Genomic DNA, 19009 nt, shown 5'->3' with positions numbered 1-19009 from the left:
GACCTTTGGGAAATCATAAAGGATCATGTGTATGTGCCTCCACTCCAGCTGGTCTATCTGGCGTAGCAAACATGACGGAAGCAGCTGCTCCAACAATTACACAGTTTGGAAAAAAAAAAACTCGGCTATCGACTTGATGTGGTCTACGTGATGAATGGGGCTCACATTGAACAATTCTAAGAAAAGGTGATGGAGTTGCTCTTTCATTTGATGTACAATTTATAATTGTAAACTGAATATAATAAGTGCTACTAAGACTTAAAATCCCGATATTTATTTTGAAACACGTGGTATTAAGCATGTGAGGGCCCCTTTTTGTAGATAATTGTATCAGCTCCGAGAAGTCTGAGGTTCCTAGCTAACAATACTGTTTGCCATTAATTTACAACGAGAACACCAACACAGTTCCCTGGAATTCGCCTCAAGTTACAGCCACTTCGGTCAGAAACTCCTTTCAAGTTGACATTCTTCTTCCGCTCTATCAAGAAATCCTCATCCCACATACAAATTTCGTTTGATACCCAATATGATTGCACTTTCGCTAGTAAATATTGAGCTGAAATCAAGAGATCTGCGCCAGGATCAGTGACTGACAGTCAAACATAAAGATTGAATGTTGTCGGTTCGCCGTTAGGCACAAGTGTAATATTGATCCGGTAGCAATTACTACTGCTACACAGTCTAATACATACAGCCACGACACTCTGTGGTGCGAAAATTGTTCCCATTTGACAACTGGAGCAACACCAGCCTTACAAATGGTGAGAAAGCAGACACATGCGTCGTGGCGATAATGTTTGTTTTTAATTATTTTCAATTTAATTGACGGAATAATTGTTATCTTTTTGCTTTCCATGCAATAAGTTACCAAGAGACTTGAACTATCGTGAGATACATGTAAAAACAGCTGAATCACACTGATTCAGTGACATAAGCTACAACTCATTCATGAAGAAATATTTTGGAATATGTCTGTATTCCAGCTTACTCCACTGAAAGCTAGGGAATGTAAACACATACCATATGTGAGAAGCATATATCCCTGTTGTTATTTTGATAGGCACTTACCTTTTTTTATCGAGTCCAATGATTCGCCCTTTCTTGCACTTCACTCAACTTTCTAATTCACGAATATTTTTGTAAATGTAATTACTTTTGCTTCAAAAGTGTGTTGAGGATTCTTACCGTTTGTGGCTTAGATTTAGCTACAACTGTGGAACTGGTTTTTTCTGAATTGGGAAACAGTTTTATTGCTTTCGGCGAGCTATAATCTCGGCCGTGTGGTTCTCCCTCAAGCTACATTTGTAGTGGCTTACTTTATATGTTTGCAGGTGTTATGTTCCATATCGGTTTCCTACGCTCCTCACTCACTGATTTCGCTGAAAGTGTAGCGAAAAAAAATCTGCTTTGTTGGGTCTTCCTGCTACAGATCATGTCTTCTGAGTTTACTAGAAATTTTTTATTATTGAATGGAAGCGACACTATTCAGTAAATTTCTGTACGCTACAAGGGAATCATAAATAAACTGCTCCGTAATGCTCCATTTCATGTATACAAGAGTCCTTAAGAAACTAAATAATCACGTATGTTGTGCATTGTTTCAGTTATTGCCCATTTTTATGGTACCACATACACTCCCTATGGTAAAAAAATTATGTTACAATTCAATAAAAAAGTTAGTATTCGCACTCATTCGATATTGTATTCATAAGTGTCGCTTGCTGGCCGCTTGAGGCGCTGCTGTAGCTGTGGGTAACAGAAACGAAACGGAGCTTCATGATTGTTATGTTAGACTGTGACAGCTACGTAGCAGGACGGGTGCAATTGCGCGTGTGCAGAAGTCAGATTTTTCTCCTTTCTGCACATTACATTACTGCTGATAAGCCAGGCATAAGGGGCTCCGTTCATTACGCAAGCGCTCTTACATATTGAAGAGAGTAACTTTTCTGTTGTTCTTTGTCTTTCTGTTCTCTCGAGTCTTCCTTCTATTTCACGTTAATAATACCTAATTTGGGCTGTGGCTTCTCGTGAAAACTATGTTCAGAAAACTAATCATATTTTGTCCAAAGACAAAGAAACATGTTATCTGGCGGTTCAGATCTGTAGAAGAAATGATAATATTAACACTAAAAATGTTACTATCTGTAACGTAATTTTAAAGAGGGCGATTATTTACCTGATCTCCAGGCCGAATTATTGAATTATTCCATAAACAAAGACCTTAAAGTAGCCTGCAGTGCCTATGTTGCACCATATTAAAGCCAGTTGTGCTGTTGTTACATCCTCTAAGGTATCATAAAGAAATAAGAGTATGAAAGTTAGGGAAACTCTTAAAAATACGCTCAACACACAAGGTTGACTGCCACCGAAGGATAAAAAAGTAGAGCAAAGCACACAAACAGAAAAAGACTGTATCGATCCCTATCAACCTTAAGGGATTGGGGGGGGGGGGCGAGAATTACCATCCTTTGTCTAAGAGTATTGGTGAGGTTACCAACCTCAATGCAGTAATCTTGGCTATGTACTTCTGCACTAAGTTTGTTGTTTCCATATTTATTGATCACACTCTAGAGAGTAAATTTGATGCTTCTGTGATTATCTTCCTGTAAAGCAGTAGACTGTGATTACTTGTTTTGCTGGCACAGATGGATGAGAAGCGCGATAACTACATCGACTGGGATGAATTCCTGACGCACCTGATGCTGGAGTACCACGAGAAGGAGATGCTGATCAAGGAGCATCGTTTAAAGGAGCCCATATTGGGATTGCCCAGAATCTTACGCAGCGGCCACAGACTACATGTCACCCGTGCCACTTTCAATCCTGTTGTTACACCGGTAATCTTGCTTTAATTTTTGCTGTCACAATGGAAGCAAAAGGAGTGCCAGTCCTCACTTTGTCCAAAAAAGGACCAACTATGACCTACATACGAGCTGTCTACAAGATATTTTGCTTTCCTCTTCATACTGATCAACTGGCATCAATTAACAACTTTATTTACTTTTCTTTCTTGTAGTTTCTGTAGATATATGATATACGTCTCGTTTAACAGTTCTGTGTTCCATAGTGTGAGGACCAGGCTGTAGGTATTTCTTATAAATAGTAAATCAATTATATAGTTGTTAGAATTATGGGAATTTTCCATTTGAGTTCTTTACGCTGTAGTAATAGGATTGATGTGTGTGTATCTATTACAAATAATAAATTAAATTTATTATTATTCAAATCACGTGAGTTTGGTACTGCTGTTCTTGACGCCATATCAACATCACATCAATGTCATGTCACATCGACACCATAAAGCTCTCAGCCCAATAGTGTTAATATTATGAAGTATGACTCTTTGACATTATAAATAATGACTTTACATCATGTTATGCAAATTGGCGCCAAATATTGACGTAATTTATGGTGTAAGACACTTTGACAATGTAGATTATGACTATGTAATATTACTCAAAATGGCGGTAAACATCAATGTCATTTACGGTGTGAGTCACTATGACAATGCTGCATGAGGCTAAATTAATGACGTCACTGTGTATTAAGCAAAACGGTCGAAAATTTTGTCCAATGAGATAGAAGACTCAAACATATGCAATACAAAGCATGACATTGTATCTAAATTTGTTTCTTGTAAGTTATTAGATGTTTTTGCAAAAATGGTGGAAAGTTTTGTCTGTCCTCTCCTCTACTAGAACTGTGCGTCCATCACCTCCGTAAGGTTAGACTGGAGGGAACACCCAGCAGTTTCCTTGGGGAAGTGTTGGACAAAACTATCGTATTCCCCTGCATGTGGACCGTACCGTATCAGTAACAGTCATATCGGAAAAAAATTGTATGTTCTTTATGCTTACTGATGAATAATAACATCTCTTTATTTCTGTTTACTGGTGTCATGTATGGCTGACGAGAGACTGTCACAAAATGAAACACTCTCTCAGATGCCTAGCACCCAGGAGAATCCTCCCCTCCGCCCCTTTCTCTCTGGACCAATTGGGAAGCTTGAAAAAGGCAGGAAACGCGTAGACCAATAAGAATCAAGCTTTTTTATTACTAGTGTTAATGCGTAGGTGACATGGTTCTTGGCCAGCCAGCGTTCCCAGGTGGCACGAAAAGAGTAAGAAGACATGTAATTACAGCTAACCTATCACAACATGTGTTCAAACCAACTATTGCTACACCTTTGCTCCCTAGGAGTCTCTCACTCCCGAACTGAAAATCCTTCTCTTTGTCAGGATGAAGGCCGAGGAATCTGAGTGGGGTCGCCAGACGCAATAAAGCAGGATTAAATATTACTTCATTTATTTCTCTGTATACATCTCGTCGCTGTATCTTCGGCGGCGACTGGTGGCTTAGCAAGACATTGGGGAATCTGCTGAAGCCAGTGTCTAGCCCAGGTTGCCGTATCTCGCTCCATCAGCTTTGTGCTCAGGCCAATGGCTTACAGTAAGCAGGTTGGCACCTGTGGTGCGCAAGGTGTGCCTCGCAATAAGTTCTTCACGACGTGTGGTTGTAGTGTCTCACACGTTGTTCTGTGAGTACTCTGCCCCTTCCAGGTCAATGCCTGTGTTGTAACAATCGATAGTCCGCCCTGGTAGCTGAGTGGTCAGCGTGACAGACTGTCAATCCTAAGGGCCCGGGTTCGATTCCCGGCTGGGTCGGAGATTTTCTCCGCTCAGGGACTGGGTGTTGTGTTGTCCTAATCATCATCATTTCATCCCCATCGACGAGCAGGTCGCCGAAGTGGCGTCAAATCGAAAGACCTGCACCAGGCGAACGGTCTACCCGACGGGAGGCCCTAGCCACACGACATTTCCATTTCCAACAATCGATAAACCGCAATGTTCGATACTGTGGGGTTTTGTTGAATGTTGGTATTCATTCGCTGGTTTAGTAGGCCATGTGACCCAAGTGATGCTGGACTTTGGAGTAGTTTGTGCTCCAGGCAGCAATGGTGTTAGTAGGCCCCTGGACTACCCATCAGTGGTGGCTGGTACCGGAGGCTGGCTTCTGTCATATATGAATATGGATTGGTGGTCATCTCATAAGGTGGCATGGTATGACTGGTACTGGAACAATCTCATGCAAAGATCTTACAAGATCATTACAACATTCAGATCATCAAGTGTGAATATATGAACACCATACTACTGACTCCAGCCTAATGAGATAGAGTATTTATGACATTGAGGAGAGGATCTCCTTTTTGACATTGTTCATCTTGACTGAATTGGTTCTGATCTTTATGAGTTCTCAGTGGTCTTATGTCCTGCTACAGTTGCTTTATCAGTTTGTTTCAGCGCCTTAACTTCTTTGTCAACGCTTAATGGGTCTTGCTAAGTACTCCTTAGAGTTTCTGACATAAATTACCTGAGTGATAGAGGCAGATTGGTCTGCACTCATGTAACCCTTTTCCACTAAGCTTGCTCCCACTCACACACAGAAGTGTGTAGCACACTTGGTGACTGAATAGCCATGTTGTAATGTTTACACCTAGTGCCTGGCTCATGTTGATAGTTCCGTATGCTTGAGCAATGCTGTTCTGTTAGGACTTAGAAAATTTCACTTTCCTGTTCCCTCACATTATTGGTGCTTTGCAGCATTATTAGTGTGTGACCTTACTATAAAACTCATGAATTGCAATGGAAAATATCCAAAGTATACACTCATCCCCACTATCCAAATGGGACAGAACAATGGCCATAGTGCAGCAAAAATTAACTATTTCTATATACAAAGTAAACGACTCTCTGAAGCCATGGGCACCCTGCTGAACAATACATTTATACGTATAGACCTGCAGTGTTTGCACTCTGTCTGTTGATAATCCTTCTGCATAATAATTTCGTCGTTTCTCCATAAACAATATTCCAAAGACGCATGCATAAAATATAGACCTGAATAGTTATGTACAAGCACATGGGTCGTGCATGTCTCTGCAGAAGCTATAGTGTGCACAAAATGCCATGGCCACTATATACGCAGTCAGCTCTGGAAGCGTGGGGAGAAGGCAGTGGTTGAGGGCCGCTCAGAGCGCTGCAGGGAAAATGCTGAGCGCTGGAGGGGAAAGTGTCATTCTAAACTGAATCCTACACTCACATTTTTTGTAAACATTAAGTGAGGCCCCTCCATGCCGGCACTTGCATGGTGGCAGTTCAAAAAGATCTAGTGTCATCTGTGCTTTCGTTAGTATCTAAAAAAAATTCCGCCGAAAATGAGGCGATTTATTTTCGCTTGGCGTGCTAACCACTTGTTACTTTCACAGAAGCGTCGTGAGTGGCGAATTTTGAGTAAAACCTACACATTTCTCTGGTTGCCTAGTCAAAATTTGCTTCTTTTGCCAAAACAAAGCAGAATTTATGCTGTGTCAGCTCACTAATATGTTGTGCAGACTCAATTGCGAGAGGATTGTGAAACGGTGGCTTATTAGGTTTTTTAAGTGAGGAACTGAGGAAAAGTAAAGTCAGTAGCTTATGATACAGCACATCCTCGGTACAAAAAAAAAATAAATAAATAAAAAAGTGTAATATCTTCACATATGTTGTTCTAAGACCCATAGCGTTTCTCGTTTCACCAACAATCGATGGTCCTTAAAAATTACATTATTTCAACGAAAAAGTCTGTAGTTATTGAAATAATCCAGTAGATAATGAAGTTTTAAATAATTGCAATATGGTGAAATACTCTCCTCTTTGCGTAGTATCATTTGCTAGAATCTTATTTCGATATCTGAAACCGTTCATGAAATGTGAGGAGTGATGTGGATATTTCACTCTGGCTTTATCACTTGCGCGGCGCAATCGCAAATGAGTGTGCTACATCAGGTCAATCTTCTAGAGATTGGTGACAGATAGATACGTCTACCCAAGTTTAAAGAAAAATTCAGTATGTTAGCTAAATTTCATATGCCACAACATATCGTGTAATATGCACCAGACGAAAAATCATAGTGACCTCTAGTTTTCATCGCACACTTTCGCGAATTTCGCGCGGTGTCTTATTTTCACGGAAATATCTCAGTGACTATTAATGAAATGATGAGCGCATCATCATGGTACAATGCCTCAGTGCCATTGTAGCGAGAAGGAAGTACTTCCCTGGTCGCTGTGTCACTAACGTGGTGTCTTGCTGCTTCGTTAGTCCCTCGTCACACAGTAGTAGTGCTCAAGCGCCAGGTTCCATGTAGGCTGGGATCCTGCTGAAGTGGAGTGTTTAGCGCTGCCAGTTGTTAATTGTCAACAACGTTTGTACTATACTCGTTTTACTAAAGAAAATACTTTGGCACACTCGGCATAGAATGAACATTTACAATACAGCGGCTCTGGACTACGCCGTTATAATCGACCCTTTACAGACATTAACACCTTTTTCTGACTTTACATAATGATAGACACTGCCCACGACACGTGGCATTCTGATAACTAATAGCTTCACTTTATATCTTGTTTAACTGGTGAAACATGTACTCGCGAACGTTCCTTTAGAGCCGTCACGGTTACTCGACCGTGCGTTTTGAGCGGCTCCTCGCGACTGCCCCGCCCTGTCTTCCCGACGGGCAAGAGAGACCCCCTCCCCCCCTTTCTTCCTCAGCCAATAAGGACACTTCTCTCGTTCCCTAGATATATCCAAACTTTCAGCCAATGGGCGTTCAGGTCGCTGTTGCTAGGCACATCTGACGTCACGTTTGCGGACATTGTGACGGAAGTTTGTCTCGTAACACTGTCTCAGATTGTAAGATCCTACTCCCGATTAGTCGGATTTGTCCCTACTAAGGTTGTACAACATTGCCTCCTATGATTTCATCACTAATGCTACTTGCTGACGCTTAATTGTCAAATGTACATGTAGCCTGGCTGCTACTGAGCATTTCCGATCGCAAAAATGTGCGTAATACTTGGCTTAAACACGTGAAGGGAAAGCACGTATGCATTACAATGGACCTGACATACCTGACATATAAAGGTATAAGTAAAGCAAAAATGATTTTTTTTTTTTTTTTTTTTTTTACTGAATAGTTTCTGTGAAATCGTTGTTTCTGTGAAATCGTTTGAGAAAGATTGCAGGGCGCACGCCTCGATACTATCATCGGTGACCGGGCGAAAGGCGGAAAAATCGGCCTCCTCTTCTGAGCAAACGAATGAGGTCACCCAGCGCTTTGGACGAAAACTGTTCATTGCACATCGGCCACTGTATAAGACACTAGCTATACAGCCGGCGCTGGCACCGCTACCACTGCCTGTCTCTGTGGCTGCCGCAGCCATACCGAGTCACCAGCCAGCCCTGGGAATATCACTGAAGTTGCAATGCACCAGACACATCTCTTTCCGCGCAAATACGTATTGCCTAGCCGAGGGAACTACCCCCCCCCCCCCACCCCCCCCCCCCACGTTGGGTTGTGCAACAGATCTATTCGCTCTCTGGGTGTGCTGAATACGGTAGCAGATGACACATTAATGCCTACCTGTGCAATTATTACCCTCTGTCAGAAGTGAAGGAAGCAATAGAAAGGTACCAGCCAAAGTGTACTGCAGCAGAGTAAATGCAAGTAGTATTAAACACACTGTAATATCATGTATTACATATTTCTTGTAATTATCGGAGAACCATAAATGTTCGTGCCTTGAAAGATGGAAAAATTTTGACTTCATATGCATTATTTTCTGTGTGTATATTTTGCTAACACTCGCTTATTTAATCTCTATGCTTCTTTGTGTTTTGTAAGCTTGCTGTCCCCTGTCTGTAACGTGCACTTTGGAAACTATTTGCTAGCAGTAAATCTTTTGCTGCAGAAATGCTGTAACACACTCTTTAGGCACAGAAGGCTAACTGTAGAAGGCTTTCTCTAAAACGATCATGTAATGCTAAATTTGCTACTAGTAGGTTTGATCAATAAATGAGCATTACGTGAACTCAAACCAGAACCCAAGGAGAGAAGGTGATGGTCATTTCGCGAAAATACTGTTGAGGCAGGTTTTAGAATAGACATCTGTAGCTGACAACAGAACGACTCTAATATGGTCAAGGCACCTTTTGCGTCTGAACCAAGAAGATAAGCGAAAAATTTAGAATTTGTACAGAAGCAGATAGTTGATTTTTCCCCTCGCTCTATTTCTGAGTGGTATAAGGTATCCTCCTCAATGCACCATACACTGACTTGCAGAGCAAGTGTGCCTTCTACGGATTTGGAAGTTGTAACTGGTAATGACGCATGATCACATGACCAAGAGAGACCTACAGTTCAGACCAGCATTACAAACATATGAAGAATCTGTGATAAGTGTGCAGAATTAGAAAGGGTTTTAGTCTGATAGTTGTTCAGACATATCCATAGGTGAACTATGGACTGACTTCCAATCCCCAAGTAACGTAGACTTCCATGGAGGACTTCATATACATTAGTTTCTATATGTTTGTAGTTGTCTCGTAACTCTTTTGGACAATTTTTTAGGGATCATATGTTTGAGGTAGCTGGCATGTTAATTATATAGTGCATCTATTAATCCAACAAGGTTGTGGCTTCAGGCTGATAAGCACACCCTGTAACGATTGAAATGTAGTAACTGCATGTAGGATGAAAAAAGGAAAAAAAAAACATTTACAAAGAACAAATTCAATGGCAAACATAGTATTTAAGTTGTTATTCTCTCCAAGTTATTATGAATAAATCAATGTAGATTGACCCAGAATGAGATTTTCACTCTGCAGTGGAGTGCACGCTGATAGGAAACTTCCTGCCAGATTAAAACTGTGTACCAGACTGAGACTCGAACTCAGGCCCTTTGCCTTTTGTAGGCAAGTGCTCTACCAACTGAGCTACCCAAGCATGACTCCCGCCGTGTCCTCACAGCTTTACTTCTGCCAGTACCTCGTCTCCCACCTTCCGAACTTCACAGAAGCTCTCCTGCAAACCTTGCAGAACTATCACTCCTGGAAGAAAGGATATAGCGGAGACAAGGCTTAGCCACAGCCTGGGGGATGTTTCCAGAATGAGATTTTCACTCTACAGCGGAGTGTATGCTGATATGAAACTTCCTGGTGGATTAAAACTGTGTGCCGTACTGAGACTCGAACTTGAGACATTTGCCTTTCCCGGGCAATTGCTCTACCAGTTGTGAGGAGGGCACGTCAGTTGTGCTTGGGTAGCTCAGTTGGTATAGCATTTGCCCGTGAAAGGCAAGGGTCCTGAGTTCGAGCCTCGGTCTGGCACACAGTTTTAATCTGCCAGGAAGTTTCAATGTAGATGGTGTTTATAAATGAATGGTGCTGTTTTAAAAATTTATAATAAATCAGTTTATTCTTTTATATGGGCAAACTTTACAGAATAAGCAGTGGTAACTGTCAAGACATTATGATACATTAATCACAATTCTTAAATATGTGCACCCTTTGTTGCACAACACACAACTACATGGTAATCGAATTCTTCCCATATTTCGCATAGCATATCCTCTGTACTGGTCTGCGGCTCATGCTTTATCCAATAGTACACATCCTCTGCAGACACAGGTACTGGTGGTACACGAACTCGGTCCTTCACAAACCTTCACAGAGAGAAATCACAGAGTGTTCAATCTGGTTAATGGGATGACCAACGGAGAAGGTTGTTGTCCGCTGTTGCAACTCGTCCAATCCATAATTGGTGAAAAATACGACTAAGGAGCTCTCTTGCATTCCTGTGAAAATGGGATGGAGCACTCTCCCGTCGCACTGTATAGTGATCATAGCAGGTGTTCAGCTAGGGTAACAACCAGATATCCAATTTGTCTCGAAATGAGTTAACCGTCGCCGCTTGTTGTTCAAAGAAAAATGGGTCGCGCACTTTCTCACGCGACACCACACAAAAAATGTTCATCTTTGGAGAGTCACGTTGATGCCTTGTCAGCGTATGTAGTTTCCGCTTCTCCAGATATGGACATTGTGTATATTCACCTTGCCACTTAGATGTAAGGTGGCTTTCTACAAAACCAGCGTCCTCCATTTGTAACTACAGCTCTTCACAAAAGTCACTCCTTCTCACTTTGTCTGGTGGTATAAGGTTCTGCGCTAATCCCACTTTGTACAGTTTAAAACGAAGCTGCTTACGCAACGCCTTCCTCACCGTAACCCTTGGCGTGAATAATCCAATTGCTTCATTGGGTGACCTGCACTCTTTTGACGTTTGCATCAGACACACGAGGTCGACCAGCACGCTTCCCCGTACAAAGGTATCCGATTTTCACAAACTGTCGGTACCATCTACCTACATTATTCTTGTGTGGTGGGTCTTTTCTAAACCGCGCACAAAATTCACGCTACACTGTAACCACAGATCTGGACTCCTCAAACTGGAGCACGCAGGAAGCGTTTTCCTGTTGCGCCGCCATCCTGGAAACAGATGCTGTGACTACGCACTAAGCATTCCAAGCAAACAGCGGGTAGCACATCGATAACTTGCACAGTTGCCGCTGATTATGCTGTAAGATTTGTTCATATAAAGTAATAAATGTATTCATTATTAATTTTTGAAACGGTGACCATACATTTAAAAACATCTTGCACATAAATCGTTAGGAAAAAATTATTTATTGTACTTTAAATTTGTAAAGTCCATAAAAGATTGAAAAAGAACAAATTGTTCCTGCTACCTGCTACGTGTACCGTACGTGGGCGAGAGAGAAATATTCTCCTCACTAGCACTCTTGTCAGCACAGCGTAGCTGTAGATGACGATACGTGGATGCTTCCACACCACACATCTTTTGAATAAAGTGCATTTTCTATCCTGTGCTTTTTGTGGCGAAATTGTTTGCGTCATACTTGTAAGCGGTGTATTAATAAGAACATCCATTTGAAACGAGAATGGTTGGTTCATGCTGCCCAGAAATGCAAGACGATTTTGCTGTAGTAGAGATAAAGCACGAGGAACGTAAAGATGAGCAAAGTTACGCATTCATCATTACAAATTGTTTGCCTCATACAAAACACATAGTCCCGCTATAGTACCTCATGACCTCAGTATTTTGTCCTATTGGCAATAAGTCACCGCAATGATATTTTTACCCGTCTGGGTCAATATACGGACTGAAAAGTAATGCCTCCAAATTTTTTATGTGTAAACTCTTAAAGGTTTTTTAAATAAAACAAATGTTATTAACATTGTACATCTTTATGCTTCGTGTCTACATATTTATTTCTCAATTTAGTCACACTGGTGACTAACACATCTCTTTCAATGAGAGACAAGTTTATTGAAGCCGTCTATATCTGAGCCACAACTTCACCTCTGCTTGCACTTTGGCGTTATAAAAGTGAAGTCCTTGAAGGCGTTCTCTAAGTTTTGGAAAATAGATGACAATTGGGTTGGGCCAAGTCGGGACTGTATGGAGGATGATCGATGATAGTGAATCCAAGGCGTCGGATTGTTGCAGATTTTGCAGCACTCATGTGAAGTCTGGTACTGTTATGTTGAAGGAGAGGGCGTTCCGTGTGTGGAAGAACTTTTCATATAATTCGAAACTCGATAACAGGACGCTACTTCTCACGCACCAACATAGTTAAGTTATACATCATCATGTCACACGCTACAATTCAGAGCCTTCTAGTGGCAGAGGACTCCAAATACGTTGGCATGAAGAATAAAGGTGTAGAATGTTAATAACGTCTGTTTTATGTAAAAAGCTTTAGTTTTCACACAAAAATTTCGGAGGCATTACTTTTCAATGAGCCCTCATGATCTAGAATTATTATTGATCACTTGCGTTAAACATTTCGGAAAATGATTCGAATTTTTGTGGTGCCTTACATAAAAAAATACATCAGATTACCGGCTTTGCTTGTCAGCCTGAGACCGTTACCATGTTGGATTAATAGATGCGATGTACAATTAAAACGCAAGTTGCCTCAAGTGTGTACGTTCCCTAAAAAGTTATGCAAGCAGAGTTTCACGATAACTATGTTATAGCTCCTACACATGCAGGGTTCATCTATGCATAGGCCAGAACAACTGTAACGCTCGCTATTTCTGCACACATGTCGCAGAGTCTTCACATTTTTTTAACGTTAGTCCAAACTCTAGGTCACTCTATGCTTATAAGTTTGTCACATGATCATGACATCACTCCTGGTGAGGACTCAAAAATTATTAGAAGGCATACGTACCCACAAACCACCATACCTTCTGGAGGGCACCTTGTACCACTCGCAAATAGAGTGAGGGGAAAAACGACTATCTATATGCCTCTGTATGAGTACCAATTTTTTGCTCTTATCTTTGTGGTCCATGCACAAAATGTACGCTGGCGATAGCATAATCGTTCTATTGTCAAGTATGAGGAGCAATCACATGAAAACCAAACTCTTGCCATGATGGACCCATGAAATTTTTCTATTCAAAAGTAATCATCCACGCACTATGACATCAATTCCTGTTTCATACAACGCAGTCAGCCACCAACAACTCCACAACCTCACCCTATCTTACACTTCCTCACCCCACTGAAACTGGCGTCCATCCATGTCTCTTTTCAGGTTGCCAAAGATATGAAAATTACATGTTTCCCAACCAAATCGCTGAAGTGCAGCCTTCGTCTGTTTGGGAGTGTGGGGGTGGCAATCATCGTGCAACATGATTATTCCTCCAACAGCCCTAGTGCAAACGGCAAAGCAAACTGTGGAAACATTCCACATCCCTCCCGTCAAAGAAAATCCAAAGATATTCATACAGGTTCCAATAACATAATGATGCCCACTTCTTCGACTGCAGGGGGCCCTCTGTTCTCGAGTTCCTCGAGCGTCCAATGTGGAACCACAATCAGTGCACAGCACTATGAAGACACTTTGCATAAAGTCAAAACGCTCAGGAATGCTGTTGGATATAACCATCATGTTGCACGATAACGCCCACTCCCACACGGCCAGACATGCATTGATGTCGGTTTCTCCTGGACAAGGAAGTGCAAAAGTGGGTGCAGTTATGGATCTGTCAGTGGCTGACCGAGTTCTGTGAAAAAGGACTCGATCGTCTCGTCTCCCAGTGGGACCAATGCCTTAATGTGTGTCGTGATTGCTTTTGAACGGAACCATTCCATGGCCCTGTTATAGCAGGTGTCCGGTTTTCACCTGACTGTTCCTTATACAAATGCCCGTTCTCTAAAATTTCTCAGTAGCCTTTCCGCAAAATGAACGTTGCCTCCTCTCCTCTGATTCTAGTTTCAGTTCACGTAACATTCACGTGTTGATCAACTGTACCAGGACGAAATCTAGCATTAGCTGATTGATTTACAGAAAGCTTTCTAAAAATTTAGCCATCAGTGCCTCAAAAGTGTGTTACAGCATTTCTACAAGCAACAACAGATTTACTGCTGGTAAAGAATTTCCAAAGTGCACGCTGCAGATAAATGCCAACAACATAAAGTTTAAACCAGCAAGTGTTAACAAAATATGCACGTAGGCCATAATTTATAAAAATGTCAAAGCTTTTCCATCCTCCAAGGCAAGAGCATTTGTATGGATCTCTGATAATTAGAGAGATATTTAATGAAGAATATTACAATGTGTTAAATACTCTGCACAGAACACTTTGGCTGGTGTCGTCTTATTACATACTCTGCTTCCACTGGCGAGTGATAATTGTTTGGGTAGATGTTAATTGAATCTCTAATCTTTTTCAGCACACCCAGAGAGCAGGCAGAGCTTTTCCAGATACCGACGTGTCGGCGGGGGTGGGGGGGTGGGGAGGGGGGGAGCGCGGGGGGAGGGGGGGGGGGAAGTAGTTCACTGGGCTACAGGATTCAAATACAAGAGGGATGGGATGTGTGTGACCCATTCCAGCTTCGGAGATATACACTGTGTGGTCAAAAGTATCCGGACGCCACAAAACACATATGTTTTTCATATTATGTGCATTGTGCTGCCACCTTCTGCCAGGTACTCCATATCAGCAACCTCAACAGTCGTTAGACATCGTGAGAGAGCAGAATGGGGCACTCGGCAGAACTCACGGACTTCGAACGTGGTCAGGTGATTGGGTGTCACGTCTGTACACGACATTTCAACACTCTTAAACATCCCTAGGTCCACTGATTCCGATGTTGTAGTGAATTGGAAACGTGAAGGGACACATACAGCACAAAAGCGTACAGGCCGACCTCGTCTGTTGACTGATAGTGACCACCTACACTTGAAGAGGGTCGTAATGTTTAATTGGCAGACTTCTATCCAGACCATCACACAGGAATTCCAAATTGCATCACGATCCATTGCAAGTATTACGACAGTCAGGAGGGAGTTGAGAAAACTTGGATTTCGTGGTTTAGTGGCTGCTCATAAGCCACACATCATGCTGATGAATACCAAACGACGCCTGGCTTGGTGTAAGGACCATGAACATTGGACGACTGAACTGTGGAAGAAAGCTGTTTGGAGTGACAAATCACGGTACACAATGTGGCGATCCGATGGCAGGGGGTGGATATCACTAATGTCCGGTGAACGTCATCTGCCAGCACGTGTAGTGCCAACAGTAAAATTCGGAGGTAGTGGTGTTATGGAGTGGTCGTGTTTCTCATTGAAGGGACTTGTCGTTATGCGTGGCATTATCACAGCACAGGCCTACAATGATGTTTTAAGCACCTTCTTACTTCCCACTGTTGAAGAGCAATTTGGGGATGGCGATTGCACCTTTCAACACAATCGAGCACCTGTTGATACTGCGCGACCTGTGGTGGAGTGGTTACATGACAATTACATCACTGTAATGGACTGACGTGGACATAGTCTTGACCTGAATCCTACAGAACACCTTTGGGATGTTTTGGAACGCCGACTTCGTGCCAGACCTCACCGACCGACATCGATACCTCTCCTCAGTCCAGAACTCCCTGAAGAATGGGTTGCCATTCCCCAAGAAACCTTCCATCACCTGACTGAACGTATGTCTGCGAGAGTGGAAGCTGTCATGAATGCTAAGGGTGGGCCAACACCATATTTAATTCCAGCATTACCGATGGAGGGAACGACGAACTTGTAAGTCATTTTTAGCCAGGTGTCCATATACGTTTGATCACATAGTGTGCTCAGGGCTGGTTGGAGACTGTAGCAGTAGCTGAAGCAGGCAGCGGCGATGGTGGCGGCGCTGGGCTCCTGCAGAGACGTACGTAACTGTTTGATTCTGTATTTTACGTGTGGAGCCTTGGAATGTTGTTGAAGAATCAACAAAGTTATAATTCAGATGGTTTATCGACAGATGGCGCATGAACGATGCATCTCTCTACAGCCATGTGTATCGTATAGTGGCAAGCTCGGTAGATGTGGCCACGGAGAGTTGATGACTTTGTATGTAGAAATTTTGTTGCACTGTGGCCATTGTTAGGTCCTGCTTAGGGAGAGTGGACACGTGAATATTTTTGATTATTTCCATAGCTATTTATTAGTCTTATAGTGATGTTACACACAAATAAGGCAGAAGTGTAGCAACAGCTAATATGTTTAAAACTCGTGTATGTAGGTTAATTGTAATTACATGTCGTCTTACTCCTTTTCTCTACCTGGGAAGACTTGAGACTGGTTCACCAAGAATGACGTCGCCCACCCATTAGTTTTAGTAATAAGAAGCTGAATTCTTATTGGTCTACTTGTTTCCCACCTTTGTTGAAGCCTTCCTATTGGTCCAGAGAGAAACGAGGTAGAGGAGAGAATTCTCGTTTGTGGAGGGGCCTGACAGAATGTTTCATTTCGTGACAGATACCAGTAAACAGAAATGAACTGCTGTGATCATTCGAAATTGAACTTACAGAAGGTACAACCACGAGTGTTTTTTTGTCAATTTCTTTGCGATGTGTCTGTTGGTAATACAGTATAGTCCACATGTAGAGGAATATTGATAGTTTCGTTTCTGGAATTGTATTGCTCAACTCTTGGTCACGATTGAAGGAAAGTTCTTGGAGTTCCCTCCAGAATAACCTTAAGGGATCCTCACACGTTCAGTAATGTTGTCAAGCTGGCAATATATTGAATGTCTGAGAGCTTGTATTGACAAACTGTCAGTATTAGAAATATTGATGGGCAGTATTGACGGACCTCAATACCTACTGATCATATGAGATCAAATATTGATGGTGTGATAATATTCTCCATTTAGATGCTGACAGACCTTCTGAACCAACCACATGGCGTTAGTTTGCACGGTTTATTTTTTCAATTTGCCGTTGTGTATATCATAGGGGAACGGTGGGTACAATGGGCCATTTAAGGAAAAATGTAAATTACTAAATATATTTGTAGCCTAACTCAGTTATGAGCGAAAAAATCGTATTTTCAACTTCTTTCCTCTAAGTAATAAAATATATTTAGCAATATATGAAGAGAATGTAACACAAAATGTAATTAGAATTAACCTTGCACTCTGGGCATTTTAAAAATTGGCAGGTAGTATGGGCCACACCAATATGATTATGTTTATAAATCAAAAACATTGTTTTGAATAAAAGTTTTATTGTTTAATACTATACACACTGTATGATGTCTTATAGCTCATTTATCCAATGACTTATTTAGCTTACAGAGAAACAAAAATAAAACAGCAAGTCATCAATGTCCGCACAGTACTCACAGTGCCCAGCCTTCACACTTGTTGCACTGAATACAGCTTTCCTTATAGCTTTCTCCATACACAATGCACTTCACATCTACGTCTTGAGGAGTGCTTGGTGTAGGACTGTCATTATGAGAGATTTTTATTTGTTCATTTCGCTTGTTATTATTGGTCATCACTTATTCTTGTTTTGAAAATTTCATTTGTTCTTTTTCTGTTGTGCATTTTCCTTTAGCTCTTCTGAATCTTTCTTGTCTGTCAGCATATTTTTTTTTGGAGTTGACGTCAATATTTCGCTTCACTCTGACTTTCTTTTCCAACGTGTCAACCTCTTTTCGCTGGAGGAAGGCAAAGGCGACACTTCTTTTAAAACACCTGAAAAACCAGAATATTCACTTGAGTGTAATGCATTGGAGGAAGTGGTGGTCTCTCCAGAAGTGATTGTAGATTCTGCATGGGAAGCAAGCTGAGGGGGGAGGGGAGGGTGGCTATCAGAGCTGCTGGTGAGATTGATGTGGGTGTCCTAGATGTAACAACAACAGCCCAATCACATGTCATCTCGGGGAGAGGTTCCTGTACAATGTTGGTAACATCACTGCCCATAAAGTCGAAATCAGTAAATATGTCTGGGTTTGTCAGGTAAATGCCAGTGCATCTAAATCCATTTTCAGCAAAATCTAGTCGACACACTTGCTTGTAAGCATCAACTACCGATTTTGCAACATCAAAGTCATTAATTCTTAACCCTGGATTAGCCCTCATCCACAAACTGCAAGCAGTCTTGTAGCAGGTTTTGAAAGGTTTCATGAACGTCCTATACAGAGGCTGCAACTTATGAAAACTGTGTAGGGGAAAACTTAGCATACAGACATGGTTTTCCCAAGCAAACATGATGACATGTGACTGACATGCCCATCTACAATCAGCAAGACAGGATCTCCTGCTGAGGCCTTTGTGAAGGAAACAAAGTGTCAAAGCCACTTAAGAAAAGCCTCAGCTGTCATCCAGCCTCTAAAAGTTGGAAAACTAATGCTTTCGGTTGGAGCACCAATCATGAGCTGGTCATTCATTCGTTTCCTTGGGAAAATAAAAAGTGGACGAATAAATTGCCCAGTTGCACTCATGCAAAACAGAAGCGTAACATTATGTCCCCTCTCTCTGGATGTAATTTTCCCCATTTGACATTTGCCTTTCACTGTAATGACCTTATCATTTTCTTGCATGCATTAAAAATTCGAGATGGACGAAGGAATGCTTTTTAAAGAGGATTTCAAATTGGCTCAAGAACCTTTTGACCTGTGGCTTGTTAAACCCTACACACCACGTAAGACTAGTTGATTGTGGTTTCCTGTAGGTGAAATTTGGGTGCTTCTTCATAAAACTGGCATAAAAATATTTTCCATCCTCTTTTTTTTTTTTTTTTTTTTTTTGTTGAATC

At 41.7% G+C, this 19009-nt stretch overlaps 1 protein-coding gene across 1 annotated transcript in view; it reads left to right on the top strand.

Moving 5' to 3' along the window:
• The first annotated feature begins 1547 nt into the window (after positions 1-1547).
• Positions 1548-19009, top strand: part of LOC124620111 (WD repeat-containing protein on Y chromosome) — a 480275-nt gene continuing 462813 nt past the window's right edge. Inside the window, exons 1-2 of the mRNA XM_047146781.1 lie at positions 1548-1583; positions 2658-2837. Coding sequence (XP_047002737.1) covers positions 1548-1583; positions 2658-2837 — 216 coding nt within the window. The remainder of the gene's footprint in view (positions 1584-2657; positions 2838-19009) is intronic.

The sequence above is a fragment of the Schistocerca americana genome, chromosome 6 (assembly GCF_021461395.2).
Source record: "Schistocerca americana isolate TAMUIC-IGC-003095 chromosome 6, iqSchAmer2.1, whole genome shotgun sequence".
In the NCBI taxonomy this organism is placed as follows: domain Eukaryota; kingdom Metazoa; phylum Arthropoda; class Insecta; order Orthoptera; family Acrididae; genus Schistocerca; species Schistocerca americana.
Note: the sequence above shows the minus strand (reverse complement) of the source record. Positions and strands in the feature narration are given on the sequence as shown.